General features: G+C 39.6%; 1 protein-coding gene across 1 annotated transcript; it reads left to right on the top strand.

The window, feature by feature from the left end:
- The first annotated feature begins 271 nt into the window (after nucleotides 1–271).
- Nucleotides 272–23,684, top strand: LOC140244549 (thialysine N-epsilon-acetyltransferase-like). Its single transcript, XM_072324175.1, has 5 exons — nucleotides 272–627; nucleotides 17,422–17,560; nucleotides 19,668–19,844; nucleotides 21,432–21,472; nucleotides 23,106–23,684. The coding sequence occupies exons 1-5, from the start codon at nucleotides 517–519 to the stop codon at nucleotides 23,319–23,321; spliced, it is 684 nt and encodes a 227-aa protein (XP_072180276.1). The 5' UTR covers nucleotides 272–516; the 3' UTR covers nucleotides 23,322–23,684.
- The last annotated feature ends 307 nt before the right edge of the window (nucleotides 23,685–23,991 follow it).

Raw genomic sequence — 23,991 nt, 5'->3', positions numbered from 1 at the left:
AGTTGGCAAAGGGTCTGGAAACCAGACTAGTACTCTACCGACGTAACGCAACTCACCAACCAGTGAGAGTGCAGTTGTAGTTCAGAGATGCTGGGTGGCTGTCAAAACGGACCAATGAGAGCGTCTGTCTATCCTGTAGAGCCAAGAGTTATATCCGCATTCCCCAAAACTATCGCAGTGTGAGGGAAAGATCACTTTTAATCGGGAAGCACCAATGCGTTTCCACCAGTCTGTGACATGCGCTACGCGTAACAAGAGCATTCGAGAAACTCATGTATTGCAAGTGTTCGATATACGATCGGGTTCATCGCTGCAGTTCGGATTCTATCGCTCAGATTTGATGCGCAGCGGGGTATTTAGAGCTTTGTTCCCGCTCTATCTTGCTGTCCTTACTGACACTTCGGCGCTGTCAATAGCTTGCTTGCTTGGACAGAGAAAGAAGAGTTGTTAGTCGTTTTATTAAACTCATCGTTTGCTTATAACAAGATTGCTTGTTGATTGTCACAATTATTGAAGATGGAGAGCGGCAAAACGTCCAAGATCTCAAACTTGATTACGTCGGCCTCAAATCGCTTCTTCAGAAAGAAGAAAAGTGAAACAACTCCTGCGTCATCCGGGAAATACGAGGTACGTTTCTCTTCACGGTGTTGTTGTTGTTGTTGTTGTTGTTGTTGTTGTTGTTGTTGTTTTAATCATGCCTTGTCCTTGTTTCTAAATGTACTCTTGAGTTATAGGTATACTGTTTACCATTGGGAGCAGTGATTTTGTTTTTCAAGGTTCCGAGTTTGATGCGTATGTGTTGGTCCAGGGAGTTCACTTCCCTGGTTGGTCAGTTGAGTTTGTGTCACAAAAATTCGTGCCATATAAACATTTTGCCATGAAGCCTAAAATATAAGGAGATATCACTATTTTTCTCAATGAACTGTAATTGTTGACATTTTTTTTTTTCTGGAAACAATTTTTTTTCAGTATTGTTCCCATTTCCTATATTTATTAATACTTAATCCTGATTAAAATTTTTACAATGATTGTTTCTATGCCTAACTCACATTTTAGAACTATATGAAGTACTAAAGCTGGATTTTTTTTTCATCTGCAAATGGTAAAGCCTTTAAGAGTGCGAGTGAGGCGTCTTTCTTCCAGTAATTGTAACAGTATGTTTTAAGTCTCACATCTGTCTCATGGTTTGTAGTGTTTGGTCGGTTTCCTTCTTTCTTTCCTTTTTTTTTTTGTTTTGTTTAGGGGTTGGGGTGAGGGGTATGTTTCCGCATATATTGCCCAGAGTGCAGTCATACGTAATTGATTATAGATAACATATTTGAGGTTTCGTGGGATTTACTTGATCTTTCAATTTGATGTTCCTTACAATGTCATGAGAGCAAAAATAATGCGCTCCAGTGTATCTTATTCAACGGATCGACAGCATGATGGCAATGCACTCCGTTGGATATTCGGTGAAGCCAAAGATGCGCTTCCGAGGAAATTCAAGCAAAAGTTAGCAGGTATCAGCGCTGAGGAAGGTTTCAGTGCAGAGGCCCACTATATTTTGTGGCACGAAAATACTTGTATACAATACATATTAATAAAAATCACTGTACCCCTTAATCGTCTGTCAGAAGTTGTGATTCTGAATCCCTTCCCATTAATCTATCTAACTCATGGAGATTACATCAACACAAAGAACACAACAACGACGAGTAATACGTCACTATGTCATTTTGTTCTTTGTTGAGCCGATGGTACAGAAAGAATATCTTAATAGCTGTATTAGCATGGAAGGTTTAAACATACGAAGTATTTGTTGGGTGATCCCGTTTAAAATTTCCATGCTCTGTTGCTTCAATATGACGACTTGCAAGGCTGGGATATTTGATAACCTTTCCCGTTTGTTTTTTCTCACAAACCGGGGGATGGGGAAGCTTCGAGAGAGAGTTAGCACGATATGAAAGCTCTGCTGTTGTTCTCAAGCCCCATTCTTGGAAGCCCATTTATTGGTTCCAAGAGTGGCCATGAGCAAATGATGAGAGAAGAGTCCTTGCACATTCCTTAAACCATTCACTAATGCGATACAATGAAATCCCAAATGAGACCACCAAACAATGGATTAATAAATCTATACCACCCCCGTTTCTGCATTTGTGTGAATGGGAGTGTCTGTATGATTAAAGGTCCGGTTCCGTGGGGAAACCATCCAATAAGAAGGCTGCCCGACGGGGGTACATTCAGGAATCCTCGTAACGATTGTGTACAGCCTTGTCACTGAACTCTATGCAAGCACACACACACACACACACACAAGACGAAGAATCTCGACTTGAGTCGAACGTTACCGATAAGCGTATTCTTCAACGCGCATAAATGTGTTGACGGCAATTCTCCTGCGAGCATGCATGCCTGCGCTTTTGTGTGGTTTTCGATCGTACCTCGCTGGGCAGCGAATGAAGATGGCCTCAATGGTGTCAATCGAGCCAACCGGCGGGAGGGGGGGGGGGGGGTGGTTCAAACGAGCCTGTCACCCCATTCTATTTGGTCTTTTAAATCGTAAGGGGACAAGACACCTTGACCCAATGCTAGCCCCCCCCCCCCTTCTTAATACGTAAGCGGTTACATGCTATAGGCATTGTCGCCCCTGGATGAATAATGTTCCCTATTGTCTCTTTCTGCCCGAGAGTGCTTTATGTAATAAGCCTATATAACTTATCTGTAAATCTGTGCATCACTATAGCATTGAGCATGAATGACTTGAAAATCCCATGACAGCCGAAACAGGACATTAGTCAGGGAGGAAAATACTCTGTCAAAGAGATTTTAAGAAGTGAGTATTTACCTAGGGGTATATAAAGAGCAAAGACGAGGCATAAAGCATGAAGTTGACATGTTTTACCCACTCCATGAAGGTAGAAATTAGTCATACGTCTGGGATGAGAGATAGAGGCCCTATGACCCAATCATAAGAGAATCAATGGGGCATTAGAAAGGTGTTTGGCGCGGTCCGTAAAGGAGAAAATGAGTATAACGGTTCTCTGAAATACAAATACATGTTGATTTCTGTTAATTTATGATACCCTCAACATCACTTTTGCGGTGAAAAGAATATCTAGAAACATTCCATATATTTTAACAAATTTTTCTTCTATTTTTCTTCAGATTACTTGGATACTCCCACAAAAAATCGTTCCAAACCTATATTCCTGTTGTGACCTCTTTTTTGTCAATCATTGCTAAAGTATACTGATATGTTTAACATAAGACATTGGAATACACCTTCCCTTCTACTCAGCATGACTTGCATGTTCCCTCCCCGTGTCTTTTGTTAGTCACATTAATATCACAGAAACATTATTCTGTTCTGTTATTATTTCATATAGTGCCTGTGGTTGTTGCGCAGGTACTAAGGTGTGTTTTTGAGTGTCATTCTCATGTCTTTTACACAGCTAATCCAATGACTGAAACGCAGTTACAAAGTAATGCTTAAGGATTCGTTTTTTAGGTGTGAGTTGGTATGCTGATCGTAAAGGAGCATTATAATGTGATTGGAAACTCAAGACACATAGCCCGGGAGACACCAACCAAGAAAACCATATTTAACTCCCAGAAAACTATGCTTAATTCAAAGTAAATGTTGATGTTGACTCAAAGCTTTCGCGAAAACATAGCAATACGATATCAGTATGAACGTTATGAAGTTTAGAGCGTGTTTTAGACTTTTAGCTTAATTGGATTGGCCTATATACAGATCGTGCATGTCCTTTGTAGAACTTCAATCATTACAAATGGGAAATTGGTAAAAATTACGTTTCATTGCATGCCAGATTGGGACCACTGATGAGAATAACATGGCTACCTGGTCGAATTTGCATGTAAATAATTTCAGTGATTTTGCTGTTTTGTGAAAATGATATAGTTAGTTTGGAAAATTCTAAGAGATTTCAGGTAAATTTTAATGGAACTGTTAGCGGTTTATTTGGCTTGCCACATTTCTACGAATTAAATTAAATCCGAAGTTAATATTTCTATGCGGTATTAGCGCCGTACTTCCAAATATCCCTTTGTTACCCATGGAGGATTGTACAGCTGTCCCTTTTATATTTTCTTATTTTTTTTTTTTGTTTTCTTGCTTTCTGGGGATCGGTATCAGATGTTGCCATCTTCTTGCCATGGACATAGTCTGGGTGCCAAAACCACTTTTTGGGCCTAACCTTGTTTTACCGTCCACCCAATGTTATTTGATGGTTTTGCCCTATTTCGAGGGTGCTGAATCCGAATCTGGATGATGCAACTTTTGCATCCTTGAGGGTTTTGAGATATTCAAGATGGCCGCCAAAATGGTCGCCCAAACCGGAAATTCCCTTATATTTCCTTCTAAATGGTGAGAAATTGAGAACAATTGATGCTTTTACCCTATTTCGAGGGTGCTGAATCCGAATCTGGATGATGCAACTTTTGCATCCTTGAGGGTTTTGAGATATTCAAGATGGCCGCCAAAATGGTCGCCCAAACCGGAAATTCCCTTATATTTCCTTCTAAATGGTGAGAAATTGAGAACAATTGATGCTTTTACCCTATTTCGAGGGTGCTGAAGCCAAATCTGGATGATGCAACTCTTGCATCCTTGAGGATTTTGAGATATTCAAGATGGCCGCCAAAATGGCCGCCCAAACCGTAAATTCCTATGTATTCCCTTCTAAATTGTGAGAAATTGAAAACAATTAATGGTTTTACCCTATTTCGAGGGTGCTTAATCCGAATCTGGATGATACATATCTTGCATCCTTAAGGATTTTGAGATATTCGAGATGGTCGCCAAAATGGCCGCCAAAACCGGAAATTCCCATGTATTTCCTTTTAAATGGTGAGAAATTGAAAACAATTGATGGTTCTAAGCTATTTTTATGGTGCTGAATCCGAATCTGGATGATGCAACTCTTGCATTCTTGAGGGTTTTGAGGTATTCAAGATGGCCGCCAAAGTGGCTGCGGAAATGGCCGCCAATTAAAACCAGAAATTCTGATGTATTTCCTTCTAAATGGTATAGAAATTGAAAACAATGATGGTTTTACCATGTTTGGAGGGTGCTGAATCCGAATCTGGATGATACATCCCAGTTTGAACTTGCTGTACAGTGAAACCAGTTTTACCGGATATCTTGGAGTTTATAAGATACAGCTGTGCCAGGAATGAATCCTGCAAGACTGCAGATGCGGTTGAATATTTGAAAGATTACACTGTTTCATCTACATATCATGGGTATGTTTTGAACACTAACAATCAGTGGACAAGACATACCCATCTCGATCATATTGTGATAGTGATGTAGAGAAGTTTACTGAGATTCCCAACATTACCTGTTTTAATCCATGAATAGTTTTAACCGTTTCATCCATGAACACTCACATTGGTTATTTGGTTTATATTGGTGGTCTTGATGACATTGTTGAAGACAAGAGTTGGACGTTTTTATAGTTCTGCTTCAAATTTTTCTTCAATATGATGTAATATCATATATATATATATATATATATGGGGCGACAAACCTCGTATCTACAAAATGTCACTTGTTCAGGAGAGAAAAACAAATACAAAAACAAAAAACAAACAAACATGGCAGCCAAAGCACTATAACAAATGAGAGAACCTTTCCTTTGACATGGCATGGTAGCTTCATTTTAGGGGTAAGACAGCTAAGGTTTGGACAGGACATCATTAACTAATTATCTTACTGTTTATTCAAAAAAAGTCATTTTCACTAAAATTCCAGATACAGGGTCTTGTCGCCCAAGCGACGATATCATAACACACGAGGGGATGGACAAATCACAGGTAACGCACAGTAAAAACAAACAAACAAACAAACAAACAAACAAACAAACAAACGACAACATGTAAGGTAATAGTTGATAGTCCAGTACTTACGAATATCATAATCACGCAGAGTGCTTTGAAATTACCCTTATATTGTTATCTACTATAGTGGTCATGGATGCATCCATTTCTAGTGACGTAATCAGAATACACCACGAGTTTCATAAGAGTGCGCGGCGAGACTCATAAGAATACAAGACAAATTTCAATACCAAATACCAGCAGGCAATAATTCAATATTACTCTTATAGCCAAAAAGGATTAACTTCACATCAGTCTGCAGAGCCCTTGTTGGCTACCACAGGCATTACTTTATAACAATTGTGCATAAAAAAATTCAGTCGTATCTTTATGTTTGTACGTTTCAGTATGATGTCAATATCATTTTTTTCCCCATTACGTGTTAAAGTTCCGTTTTAGCCACATCGGAATATCTCAATATATTACAATACCATTGTGACAGTCATTTTGGATGCCATTAATTGTTGGCTGATTTGACAAATTTGCTCAACCGAGTTGAATTCAAGAATACGGATTATTGCTTTAAATCCTTCGCTTCACGTTATAGCACAATATTTCACAATTTATAAGAAAATATTTTACAGTTTATAAGAAAATATCAAGGAATTTCCGTTTATACAGGACACTTGTAAATATCTCAGAACCTAAAGCACCCTCGAAATGGGGTGAAACCATCAATTTATTTTCAAATTTTCACCATTTAGAAAAACAAATATTAACACTGGAATTTCAATTTCTGCCAATTATTTTGGCGGTCATCTTGGACATCTGAAAACCCTAAGGAATGCAAAAATGGCTACAACAAAATGTCGAGGGTGCTGAATAGGGTCTCAAAAATTTCAATATTGACAGTTATTTTGGCGGTCATCTTGGAATTCTCAAAACCCCCAAAACACAAGAGTTGCATCAACCAGGTTCGGATTCAGCACCCTCAAAATAGGGTAAAACAACCAAATGTTTTCAATTTTACACCATTTGGAACGAATTAGGGGGGCTACATGGGAATTTCCGTTTTTGACGGCCATTTGGGGGCCATTTTGGCGGCCATCTTTATCATCTCAAAACCATCAAGGATGCAAGAGCTGTATCGTGCAGCTTCAAATTCAGCAAACTCAAAATAGGGTAAAACCGTCAATTTGTTTTCAGTTTTACACCATTTAGAAGGAAAAAGGGGGTCTACATGTGAGTTTCCATTTTTGGCGGTCATTTTGGTGGCCATCTTATTATCTCAAAACCCTTAAGGATACAAGAGTTTTATCAAGATTCTGATCCAGCACCCTGGAACTAGGGTAAAACCATCAACAGTTTTTCAATTTCTCACCATTTAGAAGGAAATACAGGGGAATTTCCGGTTTTGGCGGCCATTTTGGCGGCCATCTTGAATATCTCAGAACCCTTAACGATGCAAGAGTTGCATCATCCTGATTCGGATTCACCACCGTCGAAATAGCTTCGAACTATCAATGTTTTCAATTACTCACCATTAAGAAGGAAATACATAGGAATTTCCGGTTTGGGCGGCCATTTTGGCGGCCATCTTGAATATCTCAAAATCCTCAAGAATGCAAGAGTCGCATCAGCCAGATTCGGATTCAGCACCCTCGAAATAGCTTAGAATCATCAATTGTTTTGAACTTCTCACTATTTAGAAGGAAACGGGTTTTGGCGGCCATTTTGGCGGCCATCTTGAATATCTCAATATCCTCAAGGATGCAAGAGTCGCATCAGCCAGATTCAGATTCAGCACCCTTGAAATAGCTTAGAACCATCAATTGTTTAGAACTTCTCGTTATTTAGAAGGAAATACATAGGAATTTCCAGTTTTGGTGGCCATTTTGGCGGCCATCTTGAATATCTCAAAATTCTCAAGGATGCAAGAGTTGGGTCATGCAGATTTGGATTCAGCACCCTCGAATTAGGGTAAAACCATTAATTGTTTTCAATTTCTTACCATTTAGAAGGAAAAACATGGGAATTTCCGGTTTGGGCGGCCTGTTTGGCACCCAGACTAACAGGTGAGGTATGGTGCGCTTCGGAACAAAACAACAGACTCAGCAAGGCGTATAAACAAAGCCCCAAGGATTGCCACAACGATCAATACACACGGAATGTAGACTGTACATTATGCTTCGTTGCTGAATTGTTTCCTTTATTTCGTTTGTCTTTCTTCAATCGATTCTCTTTAAAGTTGGATTACAGGTCGTACAGAAAACAAAGAGGAAAAATCCTTTGTTTAGCAGCGCGTGTCATTTTACAAGCAAACGCTTCGACAGGTGGATTGGTAGGTGGTGTGTAAAAAAGCGGATACGGTTGATAGATTAATTTATTTCATATTGACCACGTGATGATAATGGTGACTTACTACCAGCTGGTGTTAATTGATCATTGCTTCTTGCGTAGGACAGAAAAAAAAAAGTGGTTTGACACGGGTTCTGTTGAGGATTTTCCTATTTTCATTCAATCGCTCCCCGACACAAATGCATGCACAAGGTACGTGAAATGAGTAGAAAATTGCAAGCCTGATGGGAGTTTCAGGTTAGATTTCCCTCAGGTACTAATCTTGGCACGATGAATTATATGCTTTTGCCAAAGAGAGCGTAATGAACAGAATGTCATCCAGGGTCCAATATATCGCACATGCACGAACTTTCCCCAACTCAAATCTTACAGCGAATGTCGAAAACAGGAGGAACGAAAACAAACGAAGAGCTGCACAATACCTAGCCTATATAATCATTATTTAATTGGTCACTAAGATTTAAAAATGGGGAGCATGAACTATTTATGATATTGGAAGTACAAACATCATAATATTACGATGTATTTATTGCGTCTTCAAAAATAATGCAACTGATAAAAAAAAAAAAAACTCTTTCAAAAGGGAGTGGGGTGGGATAGGTGCCATTGGAAAGAAATATGTCTTGAAAACACATAAACTATTGGAGCTATAGTAATTTCATGCACAAACCAAGAATGGTTATTTGTTGGCTTCTGTCAGTCTGTCACTTGAAATCAGAGTGACATCACAAAGGATCAGAGTGACATCACAAAGGATCACAGTTTGCACAGGGCCCCTACCAGGGTGGCATCGTGGATAAACCAGGGAGGTGGAAGAGAGTTCCACCTCCCTGGATAAACAGTGCCTTTGCTATGGGTTCGAACCTACGACCCACACTATGTGTAACCACTATAAGCTTTGACATCTCCATCCGCACTGCGGGCGTAGCATACGTAGGCAATGAACGCATTCATAATTTTGAAGAATACCATGAAACTGATCGGGTATTGCTTGCAATAAGGAAAAAAAAAAAACAAGTAATCTGGACGGAATATGAAACCCGCACGTGTGATCGAAATCACGTGCACCCCTTAATATACAGCTCTCTTTCACACTGTAAAGAGCTTTACTAAAATACAAAAAGTTTACTCGAGCGTTTCGATTTTACAAGCCGTAACGGATTGGACCGCATTACTGCCAAGAAGAGATTATAGGCTGAGACCTTGCGGTTATAAACCTACAATCGATAAATAGATTTTTCTCATGGCCCAACGTCGGTATTGTCAGATTGCTCGCTATATAGAATGCATTATGTTGTTGTTCTTTGCCGTCGGTTTCATGTATAAACTATTTTGCGCGCTTTATTGACGAAATAACGGAGAGATAGTAAGAAAAAGATCGTTTTAGACGGGATTAACTTGCCATTGATCTTATCTGTAAAAAGAAAAAAAAAAGGTTTTATTTTCCACTTTCTCTTTCCCTTTCTCAGATCAAAGGCTATAAACCCTCTGACTCTTTTTTAAAGTGTTGATTGATATTAGGACATGTATAAATGTTCATGTTCGATGTTTTATCGTAACTATCACATACGTTTCTTTGTAGCCAACATTTTTTTTTTTTGTATCACTTTTACCTCATTTAACAAACCTTACTTTTTAGCTGCCCCTCCATTTCCAACATTGATTGAATAATATTTATCATCCATCTGTCCTAAGCAGATGATTATATTGTGATTATATTTTGACACATCTAGAATATGTGCATTGTTGTTTTCCATTAGCATAATTATGTTTTGTTAATTCATATTTTCTGTTTAAAATGAATAAATGAATGATACCAGAAAAGTGTTTGGTAGTGCATATCCAACGAGTTTGCATGTGTTGTTTATACAATATACTACAGAAACAAAACCGGTGTATATATACATTTATAGGGCCTAGGTACCCTATAGGCCTATATAAAAAGAAAATTTGATGCTATGTAGAAATGATACGTAGGAATGATTATTTGCCCAAACTGTGCATCACGCCATTAGTCATCTTCATTCCTTCAAAAGACGAAAGTTAACGAAAGAAAAAGCATGATCAATCACCATAAGTATACTTTGTTGTATTGGTATGCTATGTGACAATGTTAGCGAAACCGAACTATAACGTGAATTTTTTGTATCGTCTGACATGTTTTTTTTTTTTTTTCATTGTTGTTTGCTACCATCTCTCGTTTGAATTAAGGTATTTGGAGCAGAAAAAAAAGGAGGCAAGTAAAAAACGTGGAATCTCTGTGGCGCTTTGGAATCAAAAACTTTGTTCACGGTCTCAGTGATTATCGATCGTTAGGCGTAGTTACCGCGGGGTCATTCGCAGGGTACGTGATTTTCTGCATTCCTTTTGTAAGCACGCTGACCCAGATAATGTTAGAGGTTCATGTGGCTCCCGACAGCAAGTGAAAGTCGATTTATTCAAAGATGGCAGAGTTTGAAGAAAGTTAACTTATGTTTTAGGTCCAGAGGACATACAGCGTACTGTCCAAACAACGATATCTACTACTGGTGTATCCTATGCATGCACAATGAAGAAATCCTGTTGAAATATGAAGACAATAAAGGCCAAAGAATATATGCGTTGCGATATTGTGGTAAGGACTGCATTGTACTCCAAGGACTGATTCTAATCAAACACCAGTATCTCCATGTAGCAAAATGATGATATTAGAACGACACCACTAATCATCCATGTCAATCTTTAGCGTCAGATTGCATGTTGTTTCATAACCAATTGACCATTTCTGTAGTTTATAACATAATGGATGTTTGTTTTCCTACAGCCTATAGTAACAACGTGTTTCTTTCATCTGCTCCCTCATGTCCAACCAATATTATGTTCCATAAGCAGAAATTTACCTAGACGTGGCTAGGTCGGGCAAGTCTCCGGCGGCAAGATTTGTAGTTGTTAAGTGCAACTTTTGTGAACAAAGTATGCATAAGATCTGAATACATTACAGAACCGGCCTATCACGAGTCCCTGTACCATTATAAGCTCGTCACCGGCATTTTGACCACAGAAATCAATGTTTCGCTGCATTAGCTTGTTCTACGGGACCAATACAGCGCTGCTTGCGTCGTGAAAGTAACAATGAATTGGAATTGATGATGTCAATGGGTGGTTAATGAACTCTTGTTATTTCGGGGAATTGGATCAGGAAGAAGAGGGAGAAATAGAGGAAAAGAAATTGGAAAGAGAAGCCAGAAAAGAACGGTAAGGAGACATAGGCCCAGCAGGTGAGAGTATGGACTATTATCCTGAGGTCCTTGGGTTCAAGTCTTGGGGGTTAGTCCTCTTGGCGGTACCCTATATCCTCATCGCCCTTTCCTTCGGAGGGACATTAATCCTTCGTTTCCCTGGTTGCATCGCTTACAAGCATTCACTGCATGATAACTAAATGCCGACCCATTCCGTAAGAATAGGATAATGATTAGACCCTCATCTGTAAACAGACCACAAGTCACACGTATATAAAGCAGTTTTCGAATGGCTTATGCAGTATTGCACTAAATTGCAGTAAATTGCCAACTGGTCTAAGGACCCCAATAAAATATAAATAGAGAGAAAGAAAATGCAGCCTCAGCATAATTATCATTTTACTCTTGAAACAACGCATTGTTTGTCATTAACACAACAAGGCGAAAATTAATTGGAATGACGAAATGTTCCACAATCTATATGGAGAGAGATATAGGCCTACTCGGTTCTTTTTTTATTCCTCTGACAGAAACAAGATACATGTAGTGCATTCCATCATGTAGAACGCCCATCAAAGGGATTTGAATACACAATAGGTAATAAAAAGTCCCATTTCTTGTTAGGTCCTATGGGTATCAAGTTGGTTTCTTGCATGGCGTTTTCCAGCTGAGCCTTCTGGTAAAGACTGGTAACAAGAAAATGAGTACAACACGTATGATGGATTTTCATAGGGATGGGAACAAAGAATGTTCCACTCGAGGTGTTTGTAAACAGCATTATATGGAACCTTGCCTTCTTTATATCTGCCCTGACATCAAAAGATATCGTCTGTTTTATGAATGTTAAGTCAGTGTACCCATGGACCTACAATAGTTTTTGTTTTTGTTCATTTTTATTAGGTTCATGCCCTGGTGCACCACTCTAGCTGTAGATTTATCTCATCTCTTACACTAAAACACTGCTAAATCCTCATTAACTGCCAGTCGTCTGGTGCTAGCATGGTATAGAACATGGGATCTATTCTCTCTGTTGCGCTTGAAATGTTTCAATCCCTTATAGTGTCATCTGTTATTTGTTTATGGGAGAACGCACTGTTCCCTTGCACTCTTATATGATCATGTCAGCATGTGTAACCCAACATTGTCTGCCATTTGAACCAAGCCATAAAGTCATATTGGGAAGTAAATCAACATTGACTAAATCGAGAAATTTGGTGCGAGGTGCATAGTACATGGAATTTCCCTCGATGACCTGTTACAGTACCACCTCCGATTATATGATTATACTTTATCAATGATTATAGCTTTTCTTGTGTATATAATTTTCAAATATCAATTCACATAATCGCATTGTGGTTTTGTGACATGTGCTTCGGAATTCTTAGACTATATATTATGATATTACAAAATGACTGTTAAAAACTCGTGTCGATAACCGTCAGATTGTGTGGCTAACCCGTTTAAGTGATTGGAAAGGTTTGTAGGGAAGTTAAACCCAAACCATATCGATGATTTTCTCACGCATATCCTTTGATCCATTTCCTTCTAAAATCGAACAGCAGTTGTGTAAACTGCAAGTTAAGGTCGGACGGCACTGTGAACTTACTTTGCCTTGGTTAAAAAAAAGATACAGAAAGGAAGCTTACTATGATTAACCAATGTTAACAGCTCACTCTTTGTATGAGGTTTAGTATGTTCTTTCATTCAAGTAGTTTATTGACGGGTTTGAACCAGGGAATTGTGTGGAAGGCAGGTCGAGTAGTCGAGGGTCGAGGGTCGAGGTAGACTTGTGTCTTTGATGCATAGTAGATGACAAGGGCTTCGGAGCGTATATAGAGTTCTAATTGAAAAGAAATAGGAAGAAGATGCCCATGAAGAAATTTCTACACTTTAGATAGGTTCAGTCGATTGCAACTAGTCCCGCCACATAAAATTAAGCTGGCAAAAAAAAAAAAAAAAAAAAAAAAAAAGTGGGGTAAAGCGACGCCGGAAATACAGCGTTGACACTGCACAGAGCTAGTGAGGTTCTCAAGCGCTTTGGGAGCTTAGAGTGTTCTTTTCGTCCTTCCCATAAACAAAACATTTATAGACAGGGCAGGCGGTTTGAGGAAAAAGCAGACTAAAATGTGGTGAGGCGTACTCTTTGACGCCAATAAAGCCAGTATCGAGTGACGAGTCAGCTTTCGCAAGGAGCATTATCAATTCAGTACAATTCATTTATTTTTTAATGCATATACTGGTCTTCTTAGTTTCGCAGAATGGCTTCGACAGCTTTTTTTTTTTTTCAATTAATTAACGCAAACAAATCGGAAGAGAGTTTAACTCTACCTTTGCCAAGGATTTTTGACATTGTGCAAAAACCTTGTGGAGTTTTCTGCGCTTATCTGCATTACAAGCACACAAATCCAGGGTTAGAAATGTAGGTCAACTGCTCAAGCTGTCCACACGTGCGAACAAATCACATGGCTTTACAGCTATGTGACCAAATTTTGCTTTGCCGGAGAAAGAACGAAATGAGCTCACTAACAAGCCTATTAGGATAAAGCAGAAATCGGGAAAATGTGTGCTAAATAGTAATCTCATAGATCTATGATACTTGACTGATTTTGTATGTAGGCTACCCGATTGTCATATTCTCCACGCGCGATGTGGTTGCAGCGGTGTTGTGTGTTTATTGTAGTGTCGTGTCTTCCGCCTGCTTTCTTGGGCCATTAAGTTTTACGCCAAAGGTATAACTTGCTGAACCACAAAGAAAAGGAAGAAAAGAAAAGAAAAAAAAACCCTTGCGGATAAGCCTCTATTAAATAGCTCAAAAACGGCAAGGACCCAGACACTTTCTTCTCTACTTTTGTTCCTTATTGTCTGATGTCCCCATCCATTGGTAAGCTCCTTTCTGTCCTATAGCAGATAGGCTGAATACACCAACCAAACTGTCTCATTTTACACTGTTATGAGCCTATCATCCATGCACTCTTGTTTTGGTCGACGCAACAGTTTCAGCTATAACTTCTTTTTTTTTTTATGTGACCTCATGTCTCTTGCTATAAGTAGGCCTATTTTGTCTTTATGCTCATATAGGCCTACCCACATATAGATTTCACAAGGTAAAGTACATTCAGCTGTTACAGTCGTTCTCGTTACACAGTCTACTATTACATGACTTTCAGATGGGTAATCTATTTGGCTGAGTGCCACATAGAAGAGTATGTTTACTTACCGATTAATAGTGTTCACGTGCCTTTTACATTTATTGTTAGCCTGAAATTCTTTACGTTTGATCCCCTAGATCGTCTGCAGAGACTCCAACCCGAAGCACCTTCTGATCGGGAGATTCTCCCGCCCGAAACCCCTAGCAAACGGGAGACTCCAAGTTAATGTGTGCGAAGCGCGAAGTTCCTAGGGTTATAGATGCTCTCTGGTGCTATCTAAGGCTTATTTTTGCAACATACGATAGCAATCAGTAAGAAATCTTTTCCAACGGGAGACATTGAGCCAGGGCGGGAGAAATTAAATCTCAAACGAGAGAACGGGAGATTTTGCAAAAATGGGTTTTCGGCGGGAGATCTCCAGTCGAAAACGGGAGAGTTGGAGTCTCTGCGTCTGTAAACAGAGGTTGATTTTTAATACTTACACTCAGTCTTATATAATGGCATCTTCCCTGCCTCTGCTCTTGGGATCCTGCACGAGACAACGTGTGCACGTGTTTGGAAAGTATTCCATTGTCGAGAAATCCATCATGGTTCCATGGTTTAGACCACCGAACTCTCGACTGTGAGGTTCCTGGTTCGATCAAGTCCGCTGGCACCAATTAGACCCGCCCTGTGCCCCTGAGCAAGACAAGTTTATCACCAATGCCTTTAATAGTTCTTTGATTGAGACTCAGGACCGTCATTTAGACCGTGGTCGCTTGCTCGTAGTGGCTTTCTAATTGGTCGCAAAAACTAAATCCACGCACCTCCCTGCTAAATCCAACGAAAAGCTGGACATTATTTTCAAGTCTTACATGGTGTACAGGGCGTATAATATAATGGGAGACTGATCTTCGTGGCTACAAAGCATCGCAATATGTTCATAAACAAATGATTATGGACATCAAACATTATACATCAGCTGTCATGAAATCAACAATGGAAACGCGTAAAAGACATCCATGAACCTAGCAGTCGAGGTACCACTTTCGGGTTGGGAGAGATAGTAAAAAACAAACCAACAATGAAACAGACTAAATAAAGCGCGCACATATCGCTTGATGATTATTGATACCATCGCGAAAGAAATCAGCCACGCCTACGAAGGTGTAACATTTTTTGAACAGCTGCTTCACTTTTGTTTACGCACATTCCGCGAAGACCTCACACCTGTGGTCACAATAGATCAACTCATCCTTGTGAATTCTCAACGAAAGTGCTAGACAACAGATAGCAATAGGCATCAGGAGAGTGAGGTGAAAATGTAAACACTACAGTTGCCAGGGACCATTTTTATTTCTTCGCGAAAGTCATTCACCTGGTATTGAAGGCTGAGGATGCTTAATTACTGGAGAGACTCTTTTTTATGTGTGTGTTTGTTTGTGTCTGGAGCAGATACGCAAAACATGAACAACTTTTCAGTGAAAAAAAAAACAATATACAGAAAAGAAATGTGTAGGCTGCTGTTTGAGGATTAGAATGGAATTTCCCCAGAAAACATGCTTGAATCTCTTAGAACCGGAATAGAATATATGGACCCATAATGCACTTTGCAATCATTATGAAGCCCCTGTGAACTCGTTAGCGTTTTCACACAGTTCTTCTAAAGGGACTATGTAATGCAAGTTAACCCGAGTTCATTCATAATATCCTTATCATCACCAGTAGTCGGTGCGATCATAATTGATTTGGAATACTGATTTTTATGGCTTTATTTCATACGACATCACTGATATTTATGTTGCTGCAAATTTCTTATAAACTTCTCTTCTTCTTCTTCTTCTTTTTTTTTTTTTTTTGCCGTCGGAAACGGGTGATTTTATGCTAAACAAAAACCTGATGTATTAATTATAGTCACATTATGAAGACCAAGTGAATTTAGCCGTACTGATGTTAGACGAACTTGGAAGTAGACCACCTGATATTAGACCAAGTTGCAATAAACCAATCGGTCTATTGCAGATATATTCTGCTAAATCAGAACACGGGAGTGAATGTAAGCCGAAGAGAAATGGGATTTTCCGCGTTTTAGGCTCAATGTCTTTTGTTTCAATTTCAATAATGCACCACAGTGAGTGCCAAACTTGGTGTCGTATAGCAACGGAAAAGGAAAAAAAAAATAATGGTAGACATGATCGGTATAGATGTACTTGTAAGTGGGACTATCCTATGCAATGAAAGTTACAAACAGTGCATTCCGGAAGTCTCCCATGAGTCAAAGACCATTCATAACGTGCTTAAACATGTTAAAGGTTCTTGCATGACGTAATCATACAATAGTAATTACTGTGTGGGTTCTTCACAAGCGCTCTTCACGAATAGTAAGAAAAGGTTTTGCATAGTTTGAGGAAAAGAACGAAATTCTCGTTCAACCGCACAACGTTTCGCTCAATGATATTCGGGTTTGATTGGCGCCACAAAAGAGATGACGAAACACCATTTCCCCCAAACGGAATGTTTCGCGTTGCTTGTTTCGCCAGGCGTAGTACACAAGTAGTGAAACAACTCCAGTGAACGTTCGAAAGGAGTGAGCATCTGCAGCAGTATTGGACTATTTGCATGTCAGTAAAAGGTGCTATATTATCGACATCTGTAACCACCAAAATTTTCCTTAAAAGTGATTTTGCATCATCTTACTTTTCTCATATCAAGGCCATTATCTTATTTTTTTAACTGCGCGTCTTAACTCGTTGGTGTTTTTTTTTTCTTATTCTCTTCAGATAGAAAATACTGAGTACAAGATCGAGGAATGTTCCCATGGACACATATTATAAGTACGTCCTACAAGAGCCTTTAATGATCACGATGCACTCTTTTTTTCCTTCTCTTTGTAGGCAGCCAAAAAGGAGCGGAAAATGACGAGATACCTCATACGGCAGGGACACGTTGGAGACTGTCCTCAAATTTCCGTCCTCATGAAGAAGTTGGCAGCCAGCGAAGATTACGGAGATCGGGTGGAAGTCACGGCGGAAGGTATGTCGTACTCTACAATAATTCTTCACGCGCAAAATGTCACGTGATCTAGGGGACACTCGTAAGCTCTGTTATCTGATTTGCCATGAAATGACGGAAGCAACCAGGATGTGAAGTTTTTCCTTGACGGTCTTCTTGATGACCAAATCCAAAGCCATACAAAAGAATCAGTTAGGTACATTTTCTGTTTTGCTCTAGAGCACGCCGCATATTTGCTTCACGTGCAATTTTCAGTACCAATGTCAATTGTCAATGTTACAGACTTATCATGGATTAGTCTGCGCCAGTCTTCAAAGCCGAGTCCATGACTTTGTCATGATGAAACAATACAATCTGGTCATCAGAGGTAGACGGGATGTACCCCTGCAATTCAGTTCATACGGACAAATGATATAATTCCATCATTATGTGTCTGATATGATACCATAATAATACTGTATAGTCTCTAATGAGTGTACATATGGAAACAGAAATTATACAAACATTTCAATATTCAGATATCAATAGCATAATCAATAAAAAAGATGGTAATATTCCGTCAAGTATGAGTTAATTCGGTGTTCACTTTACATTGATATTGCTGTTGAATTAATTATGCCGACTTGTTTCAACGACAATCCTAAAATCTAAGGAGTGAGGGAAATTCTACATTTAATTCTACATTCTAAGCCACGTCTGAATAGTAGTAAGTGCTCTAAATTGAAAATGAAACATTTTCAGGTGGGATGGATTCTGCCACGTATATATAGTGCATATCATAGCCAGCTTGTTTCTTCATCAGCAATGTTTTGCCACTGATTGACTGAAATTAATATACTTTCTAGGTGTTTCTATACCATTTGTCAAAGTCTGAAATGGATCATGCATGATACATCTAATAAGTATTTACAGGTGCCAGACCTATTACACAATTTGCCTTCATTTCCCTTGCTTTACACGACCGCCACCAGATAGTTCCTGTGAACGGTGCATTTTTTCAGTCGTTCCCTCTTAGACATGGTGTCCCCCAGGGGTCTGTGGTTGGTCCTTTACTATTTCTTCTATACACAGCCCCTCTGTCTTCAGTAATCAACTCTCATAATGATATTTTACATGTTATGTATGCCGACAATACTCAAATCTACATAATCATACAACCAAATACCCAAGTCGAAGCACTCTGCAAACTTAGTAGATGCGTTGATGATATCAAGCAATGGTCTCACGATAATTATTTGAAATTGAATTGTGTTAAATCGGAATTTTTATATGTTCATTCTCAGTTCAGGCGGGGTAGCTCTCTAACAGAATTTTCCTTTGAAGATAGTACTATCCCCATCTCTCAGTCCGTCATAGATCTCGCAGTTATTGTAGATAAGCATCTGAACTTTCAACAACATATTAAGAATTCATGTCGTTCTGCTGCTTGGGGTATTTGTAAAATTGGTAAAATACGTAAATTATTGGATCAGTCTTCCACAGAACGTCTCATTCACGCATTTGTTTCCTCTCATCTTGACTACTGCAATTCCCTTCTTGTTGGTCTCACTGCTTCAAGTACTGCACCACTTCAAAGAATTCAAAATACAGCTGCTAGGCTTGTGACCCTTACAAAAAGATCTGACCACATTACTCCAGTTCTCCAATCCCTCCACTGGCTCCCCATCCATCAACGTATCACTTTTAAAATCCTCCTTATTGTTTACAAGATATGTAATAATCTTGCCCCATCTTATCTTAAAGATTTAATTTCCTTCCGCTCCTCCACTTCAACCCGTTCTCTTCGTTCTTCCTCCGCTCTCCAATTATCACGTGGTCCCCGCACCTGTACACGTTATGGTGATAGGGCCTTTTCAGTTATTTCCCCACTTCTTTGGAATGAACTCCCTTTTTATATTCGTAACGCTGAAAATGTTGATAGGTTTAAGTCATTGTTGAAAACTCATCTGTTTACACAACCTTAATTTTGCTGTTGTTGTTGTTGCTGTCGTTATCATAATATATGTACATAATGCTGTATTTTGTTTTTACGTTATATATATTATTTTTCCCCGATTTGATGCGCTTAGAAACATCAGTATTAAGCGCTATATAAATGTTATTCATTATCATTATCATTATCATTTAGATCTCCGTCGAGATGGCTTCGGTGAGAACCCCGTGTTCGAGTGCATCGTTCTTGAGGACAGGGAGGCGAACGAAGAGTCCTCCATCTTGGGTTACGCCCTCTATTTCATGGGGTACTGCTCGTGGAAAGGGCGCCTCCTCTATCTGGAAGACGTGTACATCAATGCAGACTACAGAGGTTTGTCTCAATGTTTGCATTCCCTGTAAACACAGTATTTATGGTAGGCCAGCGACTGGGAATGCATTCGGGAATCCCGATGACACTTCGGGGGAAAAAAGGCCACATAACAGGCTCTTGCGAGTGGAGAAGAATTAGCTACTTATCTGTACGAGCTGACATTTTCGTGTACAGATATTTTCGCGAATTGCTACTTGGCGGACATTTTCGCGTGTTGTTAATTTCGCGGTTGCGAGGGTCTAAAGGGCTTTTTACACTTGTGTTTCTTAACCCCGGACTTTCTCTGACCCAGGACTATCGTTAGTCCCGTACCAATTTTTTCAGCTTTTTACACTCGCCAATTAGTCCCGTACTATCTCTTGTCCGGGGCTAAGGAGAAAACTGACCTTTTTACACTCGTATTTCTTAGCCCCGGACTTTCCAAACCACATGAATATTCATAATTACGCTGTGTACTGTACACGTACACGCACGCACCGGCAGCACTTGATTACCTTGTTTCTGATTGGTCAGTGAGGGTCGGACTTCGTCTCCGTGGGTCGCTTAGCCCAGGATTATTTTTTCGTTCTGTTTACACTCACTTGCTTGGCACCGCAATTGCGGTGCTAACCCCTGCTATTTTGCAGGGCCAGATAGTACCGTACTATCGGTGGGGCTAGCCCACTTTGGCAAAAACGAGTGTAAACAGAAAGTGGGCTAAGGATAGTCCCGTACCAACGGTGGGGCTAAGCCCCCCCCCCCCCCCCCCCTTAGCCCCACCGTTGGTCCGGGGCTAAGCAAAAATTTACAAGCGTAAAAAGCCCTTAAACTGAACTTAGTTATTTGCGCGTTGTTATTTTCGCGTGTTGTTATTTTTGCGGTTCAAAGGCGATTCGCAAAATTCGCGAAAATAAAACCACCGCGAAAATTTCAGCTCGTACAGCTATATTCTGTCGGCCAGACTATCATAGTAGCCTACATTAGGGATAATACTGTAAATAACTTTTATGCATACTCGACTATGCAGAGCTGATGGGCAGTTCTCTTCTTATAGGATTCCTATATCGTCGGATATTTGAATGGGCAGTAAATGAAGGTCGAATCAAATGAAGAGTATCTCTCAATAGTAGTCCAATCTGCCAATCGCCCAATACACGCACATGTTTTGTTTTTTGTTTTTGTTGTTTTTTATCGAGACTTTCCTCCCCACCCCACCCCATCTTTCTCTCCTATTCTGTCAATATTATTGTGTCCCTTCGTTTGAGTCTCATACTATAGTCAGACTGAATGTATCCGCTATTGACATGCGACGGCGGAACCGGAAGTGATGGTCTGTCCTCTCAAGAGGGCGTTCCATGTTTATTTTCCTGGTTTCACACCTGAAAGTAATTTGACACAGACAAGATTTTAAAGACATAAATGTATATATATATATGTATGTATATATATATATATATATATATATATATATATATATCAGTAAAACGCAGTGAGGTATAAGAGTATGTATATAGATTTGTAGTTTTGCAGAAAGCTATTGTCAATTTATTAATTTGTTTTTCGTACAGGTGAAAGAGAAAACTTACTTTTGATCTGTTTTGTTTACAGGAACTGGGCTTGGACTCGCACTCCTTCACACAATAGCCAGGGTAAGTCACATATGTTTTCATGAACCATTTGCTGCTTTCAACAAAACACATATACATACAAGCACACACATTTATGTATTATATCTACATCATTTACGTTCTATTCGAAACTAACATTTCATCGGGTCTTAATCTCAATTTCTTATTATACATCTAGTGGAATAGCTTTCTTCGTCACTCATTTCCATGTTCATGAGAATGCTCAGTCACACAAGCTGGTGAGAAGGCGTAAGTAATTAATATTGTCCTCACACAACTTGAATAATCTCTTTTTTGTATCATTATCTTAGTTTATTCTATTGCACCGTGACTGTAGCTTTGTGACAAAGAGGCGGATATGGGAATAGGGCGAGTTTCAGAGAATGTCAAAATGGACATTGCCTTGAAAAACTTCTCCCACGCTCCCCTGTCCCTCTCCCCCTCACCCCTCTTTGTCCTTTCTCTTCCTGGATATCTCTTTTTATATTTCCCCTCTATCTCTCTTTTTTCTATCCCTCCCTCTCCTTTTATACTTTTTTCCTGCCTCTGTCTCTCCCGTTGTCTGTCTACGCGGTATTCATTATGCAATATACGGTGCTTCATTCTGCTTTTTAAGCCTAATCCACCTACATAATACGTCATTTCTCAGCGACTTCTATATAATTATTCTGAAGAGGTATGAGCAGGACAGTATATCCTTCACCGCCTGCTCACCACCATTATGTTCTCTCTTTGATTTTCGGTCTTTTGTTAAGAAAAATGCCCACTCTATTTTGCCGCTCACCGACATTTCTTCTGCATTATCATAATTATGTAGTCCGTCTCATTGGCGTAGAGGTCACCACCCCGTATACCGTCAATAGATCTCGTTGGTTTCTTTATCATTCCGTAGAAGCACTACACAATAGATATAATATAGGCCCTACTTTTACACACATGGCGAGTGCATGAAATAGTGATTATAAAAACAAATTAAGCAAAACAATCGATTTCAGTATCGGATCAATTTTTATTTGCAGTCCTTTGGTATCAGTCCTTGAAAACAAAATGAATACCTTTCTCAAGTTGAAATAAGGTATGCCTACATGATTGACGTTTGAAAAGAACCCATATCGATTCATTTATGATAATGAGTCTCCATGTACCTTAGAAATATTACTGTAACTTTTTAAAGACAGCGCTGTGATAAGTTTTAATGTATCACAGAGGAATGTGACATTCTGATGTCGCCTTTGGACAGTTTGGTCATTGGTAATAGACCATGCGCCAAAGATGGCGACCCCGTGTGGTTCGCCCTCCGTGGGTTTAGGTGCTTTCACGGAAGCACGCGATCATGTCATCTTCTCATCTTCTTCCTTTTCATTTTCTGCTCTCATCTCCTCGCTCTGTTCTAATGTCACACATCTCCGAACTTTTAAAATAAATATATATATATATATATATATATATATATATCTATTAGGTGTGTGTAAATTGATACATGCCAGTGGTTGGATAATAATGATAAAATGCTTTAGGTAAAGAGCAGTGAAAATGCTCTTACATTGGAAATAAAATTCCGTCATCATCGTTATTTTTGGTTCTCACATAATAGTTTTACTCTGAAGAAATAATTGCACAGTGGTTTCGTTCTCTGTGTTTCGTGATGTTTCAGATATCTGAAGAGAGAGGCTGTAAGGCCATTCAAGGCACTGTGGTAGAGTGGAACACTGACGTGATGAAGCTTTACAAGAGGATAGGAGCGCGAGACATGACAGAGAACGACAAGTACCATCTCGTAGCCATCAGCCGCGGGGAAGTCTCCCGGTTCTCAAAAGCAAAGTTACCCGTCTTCCACAACGGCTCGCAAATTGTCACGTGCGACCTGTGAACCCTTGGATTTGAACATTTCAAACGCACAACAAGTTTTCTGTCGACGAGAACTTCGCGGTGGTATTAATGCGCGCAGTTTGGGAATGTCAGAGTTTTATTACAACATCACGTGGCAAGCTTCGTCGCGACCTCAGCTCAGATTTGAACGTTCGTCATTGGTCATACGCGCCGTTTAACTCCTCAACCAGCAAATAAAGTGGGGGGATTCAGCTAGCTCCACGGCGTTTTGGTGGTACATCTGAGCTTAAGGTTCAGGAAAGAGGTGCAAACTTGCTGCAACCTCAGGGCAGAGCGTTGGCAACAACGAACTTTAGCAATGAGGAAAATGACGGGAAGAATAAAGCCTGTGAGATGAGAAATGAAGTGAAACAGGGATTATGTCATGATATAGGGCATGGACGAAGAGACAACGAGTTATCGTTGTTGTTTGTGGTCAAAGCAGGGAGGTCTCGCCTCCCTGGTCGAAGCAACCTATAGCTAGACTTCGGTTTCAACATAATCATGCTATCATCGTATATTGAATGTGAACAATATAGGGTGACAAAATCCAAACTCCCAAATTATCTCTTTGCGGTGTGCACAGGACCGACCTGTCTGAATACCAAGTAACAACTACAGATGATCATTCTGTTTACAAGGTTACTGACCCCGGGAATCATCCCAGGGTG

This window comes from Diadema setosum, chromosome 21 (assembly GCF_964275005.1).
Source record: "Diadema setosum chromosome 21, eeDiaSeto1, whole genome shotgun sequence".
NCBI classification, from domain to species: domain Eukaryota; kingdom Metazoa; phylum Echinodermata; class Echinoidea; order Diadematoida; family Diadematidae; genus Diadema; species Diadema setosum.
Note: the sequence above shows the minus strand (reverse complement) of the source record. Positions and strands in the feature narration are given on the sequence as shown.